Source organism: Mus caroli, chromosome 4 (genome assembly GCF_900094665.2).
Source record: "Mus caroli chromosome 4, CAROLI_EIJ_v1.1, whole genome shotgun sequence".
Classification (NCBI taxonomy): domain Eukaryota; kingdom Metazoa; phylum Chordata; class Mammalia; order Rodentia; family Muridae; genus Mus; species Mus caroli.
The window spans coordinates 27,153,256-27,167,380 of NC_034573.1; the positions used below are offsets into that span (position 1 = coordinate 27,153,256).

Consider the following 14,125-nt stretch of genomic DNA (forward strand, 5'->3'; position numbering starts at 1 on the left):
AGCTAGTACCTAAGCCACTGTCTGATGGTCCATAGAAATGTTTTCTGTGTTATCTCTCTGATTAGGTGATAAACTACATCAGGCCAGGACCTTGTGGGTGTTGATGATTCACAGCTTAACAAAGGAAAGATGCCCCGTACATTTTTATTGAATAAATGAGGTTAAAAAAATGCCTGTCAATGTATTAGTGAGCGAAAGCTTGAAGTTCCTTTCTTTTACCCACCATTCTCTGCAAAGTGCTTCTCTGATCAAAGCAGAGAGCAGCTTGTCCCTGAGCCAGCAGGGTTCCTTCTTCCATCCATAGAAACTTGGTTTGTTTTAAATGTGAGTGAGAGTAAAATAGATGGCATTCTCTTTTGCTGGCCATTAGAAATTTCAAACTTTTCTTAGTGCTTAAAATGTTTACTCTTCATCATGACTGTCACACACTTGAAGTGTGAAACTAGATCACAGCTGAACACTGACGAGGTCTTCGGTGCTGTTAGCTGTATCTCTGACTTTGATTAGTTTGCATTTTATTGTTTCCTACTTTCTGCTTTAGGAATTTGTAAAATTTTCGGTTTTTTGCCCCCAGGTTCAAGCCAGTGGACCATAAGCTTATTTGGTTGCCCTTACGAGAGACATTTGAGGAACTATTTGTCCAGACATTTTCCAAAAAGCAAAACTTTACCTTTTTGGGACACATTCAGACCTGCTACAGGCAGAAAAGATGGCATGATCTCCTCAAACTAATGCTACACGTACAGAAGTCGGCCAGTACCAAAGAAGGGAAGCAGAGCCAGCCGGGTAAGAACTGGCTTGTTAAGTAAGGAGGGAAAGAGCTGAACGCTGTAGTTCCTCAGGCAAAGGTGACTAGGTTGGAAGTGTTCCTGCTGCTGTGCTTGTAGACACGGTTCATTAACGTGGCTGGATGGTGATGGGCCCAGTAATTAGGATAGCGTATTATCAGAAGCAGCTGGCTTCCACAGTAAACAGCTGTTTGATAGTATAGTTGTCTTTGCTTTGCTTCCTTGCCAATGAAATGGTAATAATATGAGCTCCATCAAAGGTCTTCTAAGGGGAAATACATTACATTGTGTGTACATGTGAGCTAATGGTGACTGGCACATAGCATTGTATAGGTGTTTAGACTTAGTCCTTTGCACTTTTGTCTACGATGCTTAACACTCTTGTTTTATAAGTCTTAAGGTTTTGTTTGAGAGTCGTCCTGTGTGCATATGCAGCATATTTACAAACTTAATATGTGACAACTCTGGGGGAGGAAGATTTATTTGGCTTGCACTTTAAAATTAATTTTAGTCCATCATGATGAGGAGCTGTGGCAGCAAGCAGGAGCAGTCTCCTGTGTGGCGATAGGAATATACGCTGATGGGTGGTCCTATCATAGTAAGCCTGAAAGCGGAGAGCACTGGGAGTCAGGTCTCTCTCTCTCTCTCTCTGTACCGTGGAGCCCCGGTTGTCAGACTTGATGGCCTTTACTCACTGAGGTATCTTGTCATCTGTAAAGAGCATCTCTGGGGGTTCTCACTCATCTCTGGGAGCCCACCCTGATACACACGGTATTGAGAAAAACAAAACTAAGTTTAAGAAAGGCTCCTCTATGCAGGGAACTTGCATTGGAAACATGTGGCTATGAGGAGCACTGCACCCCACATGTAAGGTTGTGTCTGATTCTTTCTAGGGCTCCTTCTAAAGGAGAAATGGGAAGCATTTGGCCTTCGCCTCAACCATGCCCAGCAACAAATGAAAATGACGGAAAATGCCCTTTTGTTTGCATTTGTGGAGGTATTTTATTTATAATTTAGGTTAATGGATGTTGGTTTGATGGAGAACAGTCTGTGGAGGGTTATTTTGTATTGTCTTGGAGTTTTGCTTGCTGTTTAAGACAGAAAATACTTAACAAACAACACTGTAAGGAGGAGATGGGGAGCAGTGTTCTTCACAGTGTTTTGTTTTGTTTTTTTTTAATTTTTAATATTTTTTATTACATATTTTCCTCAATTACATTTCCAATGCTATCCCAAAAGTCCCCCATAGCGCCCCCCACTTCCCTACCCACCCATTNCCATTCTTTTGGCCCTGGCATTCCCCTNTANTGGGGCATATAAAGTTTGCAAGTCCAATGGGCCTCTCTTTCCAGTGATGGCCGACTAGGCCATCTTTCGATACATATGCAGCTAGAGACAAGAGCTCCGGGGTNCTGGTTAGTNCATCATGTTGTTCCAACNATAGGGTTGCAGATCCCTTTAGCTCCTTGGGTACTTTCTCTAGCTTCTCCATTGGGAGCCCTGTGATACATCCAATAGCTGACTGTGAACATCCACTCCTGTGTTTGCTAGGCCCCGGCATCGTCTCACAAGAGACAGCTATATCTTCACAGTGTTTAAGGTTTTAGTGAGCACCAGGGATATGTACTGAGGATAGTGTATTCTGTTTCTTCTTTGGATGATGGACCAAGTACAGGCTCCAGCATAGTTTTCCATGTGAAAATCTGCATGTGGGTGTGAAGTGCATGTGATCCAATCAGGGCCTAGTTTGATTCCAGTCCGTGGTCCACTACTATTTGCTGTGAGCAAGTACTATCTTGATTAAATTTAGCATCGGTGATGTAGAGCTGAATAAAGATTCATTTTGATATTCTTAAATACACACTGTGATAGACTATGAATTACAAATCATATATTGATTTGAAATTTTTAGGGTCTTGATATGATTTTTTGGGTGCTCTTTTATCTGTTTTTGACAGGGACTCGATGTGTAGCCTTGGCTGGCCTGAAACTCAGATCTGGGATCAAAAGGGTGTCCCCACCCCTGCCCCTCCACCTTGAGTGCTTTTAGCTAATTGGATATTTTCCATCATCTGAATTTGTTGTTTGTTTATTTGTTCATCCATCCATATAACTCTTGTTTATATCATCTTACCTTGTAGGCTTAAAGATACTTTCTTGACCATTTTGAACATTTACAGAGTTTACATGCTCTAACACTGCCATCTGTCTGTAGTTATTTGTCTCTTAAAGTTTTGGCTTATCGTGGGAACAATATGCCCTTGCCTCTGTTATTAACCTAACTTGTGGAACTGCTTTTGCAAACTGAGCCTGTTTTGGAAATGCAGTCTTTAATATGTTATCTTCCAGGGAACTTTAGCTCAGGCTATAAAAAAAGGAGAATGGATCTTACTGGATGAGATTAACCTGGCTGCTCCTGAAACCCTGGAATGTCTGAGTGGCTTACTTGAAGGATCTTCTGGCTCTCTGGTTTTGCTTGATCGAGGAGACACAGGTAGCATTTAATCTCCTTGGAGTTTGACTTGGCACTAAGTCTTGGTCAGTTAGAGGTGAGATTCTTTTAGCTGGACATACTGCATTGGTCTTCCAATGGGATTTATTATTTAGGGAACAAGTTCTTGGACAAGTGAATTGAAATATAACTAGGAGCTATGGGGAATGTAAAGAAGAATAAGGTAATTTGTTAAGGCATTTAAGTTGTAGACACTGTCCAAATATACTATAGGTCTTAGGCAATAAAAAAATCATTAAAAGTGAACAAACGCACCAGAAAGACTTGAATGTCAGCATGGAGGTAAGCTGTGAGAAAGAGAGTGTGTATCTGTGTGAGAGTGCATGTATTTGCTGTCTGTCTGTCTGTCCGGAAAGTGATTCACTGAGGCTTCAGAACAGTCCTGAGTGACAGGGCAGGTGCTTGCACTCTGTGATTTTAAGCTGGCTTTCCTTGGGGCCCTCTAGCAGATTACTTATTGCTAAAAGTTGTTAAAATTTTCTCTTAACAGAGCCACTGGTCCGGCACCCTGATTTTCGTTTATTTGCATGTATGAATCCAGCTACTGATGTGGGCAAAAGAAATCTCCCACCAGGAATAAGAAACAGGTAAGAACTTTGTTTTCTTATCATTACTGGTAATATCAACATAACCAAACTTCAGTGGTTGAAATTTATTGAAATCTCATAGAGGGATCTTGGTTTCCTTGTTATTTCTGTTTTTGTTTTTTTTTTTTTAAAGATTCATTTATTTTATATATGTGAGTACACTGGCTGTCTTCAGTCACAGTAGATAGAAGAGGGCGTCAGATCCCATTACAGATGGTTGTGAGCCACCATGTGGTTGCTGGGAGTTGAACTCAAGACCTCTGGAAGAGCAGTCAGTGCTCTTAATTGCTGAGCCATCTCTCCAGCCTGTTTTCTGTTTTTTACAGATTGTAGCATGTGAGAAAGTGTAGAACCCTGGAGAACCATTCTCTACTGTTTATTATGTGTGCTCCTTCTGTGGTTGGATCCCACGTTGTGTACATAGTTCTTTCTTTGCTGTTTACTGTGATACTTTGAGCTACTAGGAAAATTCATTTCTAGTTGCTTAGTTTTGGTACTGAAGATTTAGCCTCAGTAATATTTTTGTCGTTTCAAGTTTGGAAAGAGTCACTAAGTCAATTAGGAGCCTGTAAAATGGCTTCGAGAGTGAAAGCACTTGTTGCCAAACATGAGAACCCAAGTTTAATTCCTAGAAACTGCATGTGGAAGGAGAAACCTAACTCATGCAAGGTGTCCCCTGACTATATAAGAACAGTGTGACAGTGTGACATCATTGTCCACTCCACAAAAGTAATTTTTTAGAAAACTTGTTCAATCTACCATTTACATTATTAAAAAATAATGGAAATATTATATATTTTAGAAATTATATGAAGTTATTTTTTTCTATACCATTTTAGTTTTTACTATGTGAGAGTAGGTATATGCCTGTGGGGAGGTGTTATTGTTGTTTAATCTTGAGATAAGATCTCACTGTGTAACCCTGGCTGTACTGGCACCTGATATGTAAATCAAGCTGGCCTTGAACTCAAGACCCACCTATTTATCTTTATCTTTAAATCCAGAAGTAGGGTTTTGTTTTGAAATCAAATAGAGCTCCCCAGTGTTTGGTACTTAGGTTAGTTATAGGCTAGTAATATCTTCTAAGTTACTTGTTGCCTTGATTAGAATGAAATCAGTTTGTTTGATTCTGTTTTGTCAGGTATTAGAATAGTGATGCCTTCTTGATTACAGTGCCATTTGATTGGAACACTTCTATTTTACTCTTTAAACTAAGGTGTGTTTCTTATATAGACAGCAGATAGACAAGTGCTCTTTTTAGATCCAGTCAGTCAGCCTATGTGGATTTGTCATCATCATGTCACTGGTTTTGGAGGTGGGGCTGGTGTTCCTGGTGTTCCTGGTGGTGGTCTGCATTTTACTGCTTACAGCAGCCTCCCAGCTCTTAGCTATGCTCTCTCTCACCTATGCTCATTCATCTCAGCAGCTCAAGTGCTGTTTCCTGTATTCTCCTAGCAATTCGTTTTAGGATGTACGAAGATTTTCTTTCTCTTTCAGGTGTTTTGCTTATTGTGTTTCTCTGGGTTGGCCATCATAGTCTTTTATGACTTGGAATGCATTGCTCCAGACTGTTCAAAGTTTCTAGTGAGAAATCAGCCGTTTATTTTGATGGGTTTCCTTTTTCAGCCTTCATACTGTTTCTTTGTTAAATATGCTCGATGTTTTAACTATTACATGCCACAGGGATTTTATTTTTTGTCTTGTCCAATTAGTTTTCTGTATGCTTTGTGTATTTGTATAGTTGTATCTTCAGGTTAGGTACATTTTCTTCTGTTAACTTTGTTGAAAATATGATATGCCATTGATTGGGATTTTTTTTTCTCATCTGTGTATAATTTGAAGGTTTTCGTTTTTTTTTTCTCCCATGGTGTTCACCTATCCTGTGTTCCTAAAAATGTTTCGTATCCCTCTTATTTGAGGATCTTTGAATCCGAATAAGTCATCTGCTTGATTTTATTTGTCAGACTTTTTTGAGGGAGCTTTCTATTTCTAGGGCGGCTATGGGCGGGGGTGTTTTGTTTTTTCAATTCCTCCTCAATATTTATATTTCGTGATTGAATTTTTTCTCAAGTTCTGTATTATCTTCATCATTTCCATTGGCCTTATGTTTCTCTTTCTGTGGGTGTCACCCAGGACTTTTTCTTCCTTCTAGTCTTTCTCTTCTTTAAGCTCCTGGAATTCTTTGATCAAATTTATAATTGTTCATTTAAATTCTGAGTCCTTTGGTTTATCTCTACAGGACTAATAGGTTTGGAGCTAAGATACTGTTTTGATTTCTTTTTTGGTTTTTTCGAGACAGGGTTTCTCTGTGAAGCTCTGGCTGTCCTGGAGCTCACTTTGTAGACCAGGCTGGCCTCGAACTTAGAAATCTGCCTGTCTCTGCCTCCCAAGTGCTGGGATTAAAGGCGTGTGCCACCACCGCCGAGCTCTTTTTTGATTTCTTATGTTGTTATTTTTGAGGTGAGATCTAGACATGATAGTTCTGTGTCTGATATAAACAGAAGAGAGAATGTGGGTTGGACCTACAAAACCACAAAAACTAATTGGACGTGGAAAGAATGACGTCAGGTGGGAATAGAGGACTAGACTGGTATACAGGGTGTGCTTCTTGGTCCAGTCCTGTAGTGTGGGGGAGGTCTGGCTGGGTGTATAGGTTAGATGTGACATGGGAGAAGCCTGGGAGAAGCCTACAGGTTGACTGCAGAGGAGACTCACCAGGCTAGACACTAGAGCAGTGCTAATGCTAGGACTCTTTAATACAGTTCCCTGTGTTGTGGTGACCCCAACCATAAGGTTACTTTTGTTGCTACTTCATAACTAGAATTCTGCTACTGTTAGGAATAATAATGTAAATGTCTGTCTTCTGATGGTCTTAGGCAATCCTTGTGAAAGGTTTGTTCTCCCAAAGTGGGTCACTCCCTACAGGTTAGAACTGCTACCCTAGAGAATGATGTGGGACATACTAATTTCTTAAAAATGATTAATAATTTTCTTACAGGTTCACGGAACTTTATGTAGAAGAATTAGAAAGTAAAGAAGACTTACAAATACTTATTGTGGATTATCTGAAAGGACTGAACGTGAGCAAGAGCACTGTGCAAGGCATTGTAAAGTAGGTTGTCCTTTGCTTGTTTTTATACAATTACTTCTGAACATAAAAGACCCATCCCATGCAGTTACACATTTTCATGATTTGCTTCTGTGTGAAGGAAACTGGTGGAAGGATTTGCTTTACAATGGAAACCTTCTATGAATACTCTTGAGATTTTCTTAAAGGAATTACTTGGGCTAGAGATGGCTCAGCAGCTAAGAATACTGACTGCTCTTCCCAAGGTCCCAAGTTCAATCCCAAGCAACCACATGGTGGCTTACAACTATCTGTAATGTTGTGACCTCTGACTTCTTCTGGTGTGTCTGAAGAGAGCGGCGATGTATTCACATACATAAAATAAATAATAAAACTTTAAAAATAAGTTCTGAATAAAAAAAAAGAAATAATTTACACAACTAAGACTCACTACCTATGAAATTAAATAGGTGCTGTTATCTTGATTAATTCTGTATATTTATAGCTTAGTACTTGAATTCCTAAATACTAAGTTGTTCTTTTATTTATCTTTTGCTTTGTCTCTTTCCTACTTAAAATTTGCATAGTAGCTAAACGGAAATGAGTTAGTTTTCTGTTGTAAATTGAATTAGATTAAGAATTAAGAGATTTGCATGTATACGCTACCAAACTATGGTATAGGTTGATTCTTTGCGTCTCTTATGTATTGCAGGCCATATAGAAAGTGTTTTATACAGTCTTAGGATGTCATGTTGACCCACAAAGCTGGAAACTGTTAGGTCGTTTTGAGCAAATCACTCTCCTCCGAAAGGGAGTGTGATATAGGAAGGGGTTGAAATGGAATATTAGCTATTCACTTACAATTTTACAGCTTGTTCCCTACCCTACCCCCGAACCTTTGAGTGTGCTAGGTATCAGACCTGGAGTCTTGTATGTGCTAAGCAGACATTCTGTAGCCTTGGCTGACATTTGTTTAACGAACAAATGTCCTGCATTTCTATTGTGCAGGGACTTGGATTTTATCTGTGATTCCTGTTTGCTTTCATGTGGGCATGCAGCGGATCACCATTTCCAAAGCAAAATAGTATGGAGATCATATTTCAATCCTCTACCTTGTGAAGGACATTAGTGTTAACAATATGCCAGGAGACATCATGTCTCTCTGTGAGTTTGACATTACTGAAGGTAGATAGAGCTGTGTTCTTTCAAATCTCCTAAATTCTGTTTCGTGGGTGTAGTTCTTCATTTGCCCTTCAGGTACAGCCTACTCTGACACACTACTTATTAATCAGCCTTTTCCTACTAAGTTGCTGACTTACTACTTTGCTTAGAAGACACAAGTTTCTCACTTAGCTCCACTGGTTCTTTTGGGCCGGTGAAGTAGGACGTTTCATTTCTTGATTTTTTTTTTTTTCCAAAGATACTCATTAAGGTGTTTGAAAGAAACTTTAGATTATGTGATCTCTGTGAGTTCAAGGCCAGCCTGATCTACAGAGCTAGTTCTAGGACAGCCAAAGCTACACAGAGAAACCCTGTCTTAGAGAAAAAAGGAAAATAGCATTTGGAGTTTCAATAGTTAAAAACAAGCAGAAAAATAATTACTATTTAATAAAACTGTGCAAACCTTCCTCTTTGTAGCTTCTACACTGCTTTGAGGAAAGAGTCAGGAACCAAATTGGTCGATGGAACTGGCCACAGGCCTCACTACAGCCTTCGGACCCTCTGCAGAGCTTTACGCTTTGCAGCTTCCAACCCATGTGGCAGCATCCAGCGCTCACTCTATGAGGTGAGATGGGCTCACCATGATTGGGAAGGAGAAGTGATGCAGGTGCCACATATGTCAGTGCTTGCCAAGAGATTGCGTCTCTTAACACTTCAGACAAGAGCTGCCCTGTTCTTTTCTCTTCCATTTTACCACGTTTAGAAGTTATTCTGAGGAAGCACACACCTTTAATCCCATCAGAGACGGGCAGATCTCTGAGTTCAAAGCCAGCCTGGTCTACATAGCAGGTACCAGGAGAGCCAGGGCTACACAGAGAAACCCTGTCTCAAAAAACAAAGACAAGAAAAGTAGTTGTAGGCTATAGCACCCCAGGAATCTATTCCTGAAATCAGTTGTACTGTTACAGAAGGCTAGGCTGGGTTCATCTGTTTGTGTCTTCTCCTAGGGCTTTTGTTTGGGTTTCCTAACGCAGCTTGACCGGGCATCACACCCAGTGGTTCAGAAGCTCATCTGTCAACACATTATTTCTGGCAATGTCAAAAGTCTACTGAAACAGGTTTGCTCTTCAACTTTCTTTCTTCCTTTTTTTTTCCCCAAAGATTCATTTATTTATTATATGTAACTACACTGTAGATGCCTTCAGACTCCCCAGAAGAGGGCATCAGATCTCATTAAGGATGGTTGTGAGCCATCATGTGGTTGCTGGGAATTGAAGTCAGGACCTCTGCAAGAGGGATTCATCTTAGTTATTGTTCTATTGCTGTGAAGAGACACCATAACCAAAGCAATCTTTATAAAAGTAAGCATTTACTTGGATCTTGCTTAGAGTTTTAAAGAGTTAGTCCATAATGATCATTGTGGGAGGCAGAAAGGCATAGTCCTGGACGAATAACTGAGAGCTTTATATCCCGATCCATAGAAAGTAGTCGAGGATAGAGAAATATGGGTCTTTGAAACTTCACAGCCCACACCCAGTGACACACCTCCTCCAACACCACCACACCTCATAATCCTTCCCAAACAGTTGCATTAACTGGGTACCAAGCATTCAAACATAAGCCTGTGGAAGCCATTCTTATTCAAACCAACACAGGGATTTTAGTGGGGGTTGGAATACTGCTGTTAAAAGCAACAATGGTTTGAGTTTGATAGGAAAGTAACACTAGTCTTGAGGAAAAAAAACAAACTGAGAAACTTACCCCATCTTTTCGTTGTTTTTATTGTTTGCTCATTAGAATGAGAGAGAGGTATTTGAAGTTATTTGGATTCAACATTTTAAAAATAATACATGCTTAACTATTGGAGACTCTAAAAATATGATGTGATTTACCCTACAAACATCTTAGAATGGTTGTGTCGTTCCCATGTTACCTGTTGTCTTAATTAAGATTTCTATTGCGATAAGCACGATAACCAAAAGCAAATTGGGGAGGAGAGGGTTTTTTAGGTTGTACTTTATAACTCAAGCAGACTGAGGCTATGGAGGAATGCTGCTTATTTATTGGCTTGCTCCTCGTGGCTTATTCAACCTGATTTCTTAACACTGTCCAGGACCACCCGCCTATGAGTAACATCACTCACAATGGGCTAGCTAGGTCCTCCCACTCCAACCATCAAACAAGAAAATACACTACAGTCTCAATTGAGGTACCTTCCTTTCATTTATCTCTAGTTACTATATAAAGAACCAGCATACTCAGAAAGGATCAGTTTATATAGAGGGTCAGTTTGTGTCCTCCAGGTGATCCAGAATCTACTAGTGTACAGCCTCTTCCTTCATTATAGGACTGGGCCAGTGTTGAGAGAAATGATAGGTATTTTTGATTTAAAAAAATAAATCAAATTGGGCATTTTGCTAGGTGAGGGAGCTGAATCATATAATAATGTGAAATTTTATTTTGATCTCTGTATTTTTTTTTCCCCTAAACCTTTCTACTCTCATTTAATTTTAAAACCGATATGAAAAAAAATTGTTTTCATTCCTGGAAGTAATGTTGTGTTTTGATTACAGTTCGGTGTTGTTGTTGCTTTGGGGTTTGTTTGTTTGTTGTTGGAAGTACCCATGGTAAAGTAGTATTTTTGATAAGGACTTAATTTTCTACTTTACCCTCATCTGAAAGAATGCCAAAGTTGACATAGATAGACTATGGTCATTTCTCAGAGTCCCTTTTTTTTTCTTTTCAGCCTATTCCAGAACCGAAAGGAGGCCGCCTTATTCAGGTTGAAGGCTACTGGATTTCAGTTGGAGACAAGGAGCCTAAAATAGATGAAACATATGTCTTGACGCCTTCTGTTAAGCTGAACCTGAGGGACATTGCCCGAGTGGTCTCTGCAGGGTATGTGTGTGTTTGTACTCCTAGTACTGTGAAGTTTCTGTAAAAGGTATGGTGGTTACTTTGCCTGAGTTCTTAGACATAGTCAAAACTTCACTGATACTTACTGGCTAACTGAATTACTGCTTTCAAAAGTCCATATTTCTGTTTTTGTGTTAGCTGAGAAAGGTGTAAAGATATTAATTACTGGGATGTTTTTTAAAGTTGTTGTGTTTTTGGAAATGTGGCTAAGTTGCTGAGTGGGCTTGCTGTTCTTTTCAGAGTCTGCTTCCCAGCACCCATGTCTATAGCGTACAGCTGGGTGAAAGTAGCTCTATAGGATCCAAAAATCAGTTCTGGACGGACACACACACACACCCCTCCAAAACATCCAGAAATAAAAATTGAAAGTAAAATTGCTTTGTAATTTTGTTGATTAACACTTACATTTCTTATTGTTGGGTGATTGACTAACAGTTGACTCCTCTTTTTCTGCAAGAGATGTTGGAATGGCATCTCAAGGCTGGGCATGGGATATAAGCCTTTAATCCCATCAACCTGTCTCCAGCTTTGGCAGGAAATTCTTGACTGATTTATTCAAAATTGAAGTCATCTGAAGTAACATTCGAGATTTGCATTGTAGTTGACAAAACAGTATGTTCAGCCCAGCACTCCTTTAATTCTAACATGATGGGCAGAGACAGACAGATCTCTACGAAGAGTTCAGGGCAGTCCTGGTCTACATAGCACGTTTTAGGCCAGCCAGAGCTGAAGGCCAGCCAGAGCTGAAACCCTATCTCAGACAACAATGGAATTACAGAACCTTCTTGATGCATGGTTACCTTGCGTACCTAAAAATATTCTAGTTTCCTTCTTGTCTCTTTTTATAATTGCTCTGTTGGCTAATATTTTACAGAACCTATCCAGTGCTGATCCAGGGAGAAACATCAGTTGGTAAAACAAGTCTGATAAAGTGGCTGGCTGCTGCTTCTGGCAATCACTGTGTGCGAATTAACAACCACGAACACACAGATATTCAGGAGTACATTGGCTGTTACACGTCTGACACCTCGGGGAAGCTTGTCTTTAATGAAGGTAGTGTTATTGCATCCCTTGGATGTACACTCTTGTGCTTTTAGACCCATTTCTTCTTATAGTCTTTTCTAATTGAGGAACATGAGCTAGAGAGTTAAGGATAATTCCTAGAGCACTGGAATTCCTTTGTTGGGCTAATCTTGAACAAGACAATTATTAAGTATCAAAATCAAAGAATAGGGTACAGAAGGATTAAAATAGATAGTGAGAATTTGGTGATTTTATAAAATTAGATGTCAAACAGAATATTTAACAGGTTGAACAAGACATATTTATTAGCCTTGGCTCCTCCTGGGGGTAGAAAACGGCCATGTCAATTATAAGTCTTACATCTTGGGACATTAGAATGTTTGAGGGTCACAGCTAGCTGCAGAGAAATTTTCTTGGCATTATAGCTATCAAATAGCATTTTTGTTTGTACAGACAGACATATTTTAAGGCCTTGGAGTCATACTTTGAATAATTCTTGTCATTTCCTTCTAGGTGTTCTTATTGATGCCATGAGAAAGGGCTACTGGATTGTCTTAGATGAATTAAATTTGGCACCTACTGATGTGTTAGAGGCCCTCAACAGACTGCTGGATGATAACCGTGAACTGCTCATAACAGAAACACAGGAAGTTGTTAGGGCGCACCCTCGCTTCATGCTTTTTGCCACCCAAAATCCCCCAGGACTTTATGGAGGTAGAAAGGTGTGTAACAATTTCATGCAAGTCTGTTCATCAACATGAGAAATGGTAAAATCTTTGTTAGGAATGAGACATTTGGGGTTTCTTTTTCTTGTTTTTTGGTTTTTAGTGAAACAGGGGTTCTCTGTAGCCCTGGCTATCCCGGAACTCACTTTGTAGACCAGGCTGGTCTCGAACTCAGAAATCTGCCTGCCTCTGCCTCCCGAGTGCTGGGATTAAAGGCATGCGCCACCACCGCCTGGCTGGGGTTTCTTTTGTGGTGAATAACAACACTGCTAATTGTAAATCAAAAGAATAGGTGCTTTTTAAAAATAAGATTTTAATTAAAATGATTGTATCACTTCATTTCCTCCTGCCAACCCCTTCCATGTTTCTTTTTGCAATCCTTTCTATGTCTGCCTCCCCTAATTCCTGCTTAATTTGATAATTATTGTTACATAAATAAATGCATTATGGATAGATTGGTAGATAGATACACAAATACATAGATAAACCTGCTAAGTCTAATTTTCATTTACTCACACACACACACATACACGAGATTGAGGGCTGACCACTTTATATTGGATATCCAGTCATGTGCTCATTGTTAGGTTAAGGCTTTTCATACACACATACACATGTCTTACTTCATTTTGTACATTCCCTAGGTGCTGTCTAGAGCCTTCAGAAACCGATTTGTGGAATTACACTTTGATGAGTTGCCCAGTTCTGAGTTGGAAACAATTTTGCACAAGCGATGTAGTTTACCTCCTTCCTATTGCAGTAAATTGGTTAAAGTCATGTTGGACCTTCAGGTATTTCATATCTTCATTTGAAATTAAATTTAGTTGGAATATATTAGTTAGCATTGGCATCACAATTTGATAGTTTTCTCAAGCAGAAGGATGTCCATCCATTTAGTTTTAGCAAGTAAGGCTTTTGTTTGGTTGGTGAGTTTGTTTTAATTGGGGGAGATCTTTTTTCTAAAATATATCTGGTAATATCGATTTCTTTGTATGTTTTCCAGGGGCTTTGGGAATTTATATTTACCTCAGAGCTTGTTTGTGCTATGTAAACTCTCTGTTACTGACCTGTATGTAGCTCCAGCTCCTGTTTTTCTAAATCAGCACTTGTATCATAGTAAATTTTTATGCCATTTACTCTATAGTTGTGTATAAATAATATATACAATATGCCTGTGTGTATTTATAACTTTTAGCAAAGGCAAACTACTTACTTTTTTTTTTACAGTGTTTGCTTGTGTTGCCTCAAGTAGCCTAGAAGTTGTGACTTTCTTGTTTTGTTTTGTTTGTGTTATTTTTGTTTTTGCTTATTTTCTTTATAATATAGACGTAGGCCATTGAGCTGGT

General features: G+C 39.4%; 1 protein-coding gene across 2 annotated transcripts in view; it reads left to right on the forward strand.

Moving 5' to 3' along the window:
* Nucleotides 1-14,125, forward strand: part of Mdn1 (midasin AAA ATPase 1) — a 121,306-nt gene that overhangs the window by 29,592 nt on the left and 77,589 nt on the right. For both annotated transcript variants that reach the window (XM_029476051.1, XM_029476052.1), the window contains exons 16-26: nt 575-786; nt 1,682-1,785; nt 3,138-3,282; nt 3,791-3,887; nt 6,886-6,999; nt 8,593-8,740; nt 9,123-9,233; nt 10,862-11,013; nt 11,906-12,084; nt 12,568-12,776; nt 13,424-13,570. In XM_029476051.1, coding sequence (XP_029331911.1) covers nt 575-786; nt 1,682-1,785; nt 3,138-3,282; nt 3,791-3,887; nt 6,886-6,999; nt 8,593-8,740; nt 9,123-9,233; nt 10,862-11,013; nt 11,906-12,084; nt 12,568-12,776; nt 13,424-13,570 — 1,618 coding nt within the window. The remainder of the gene's footprint in view (nt 1-574; nt 787-1,681; nt 1,786-3,137; nt 3,283-3,790; nt 3,888-6,885; nt 7,000-8,592; nt 8,741-9,122; nt 9,234-10,861; nt 11,014-11,905; nt 12,085-12,567; nt 12,777-13,423; nt 13,571-14,125) is intronic.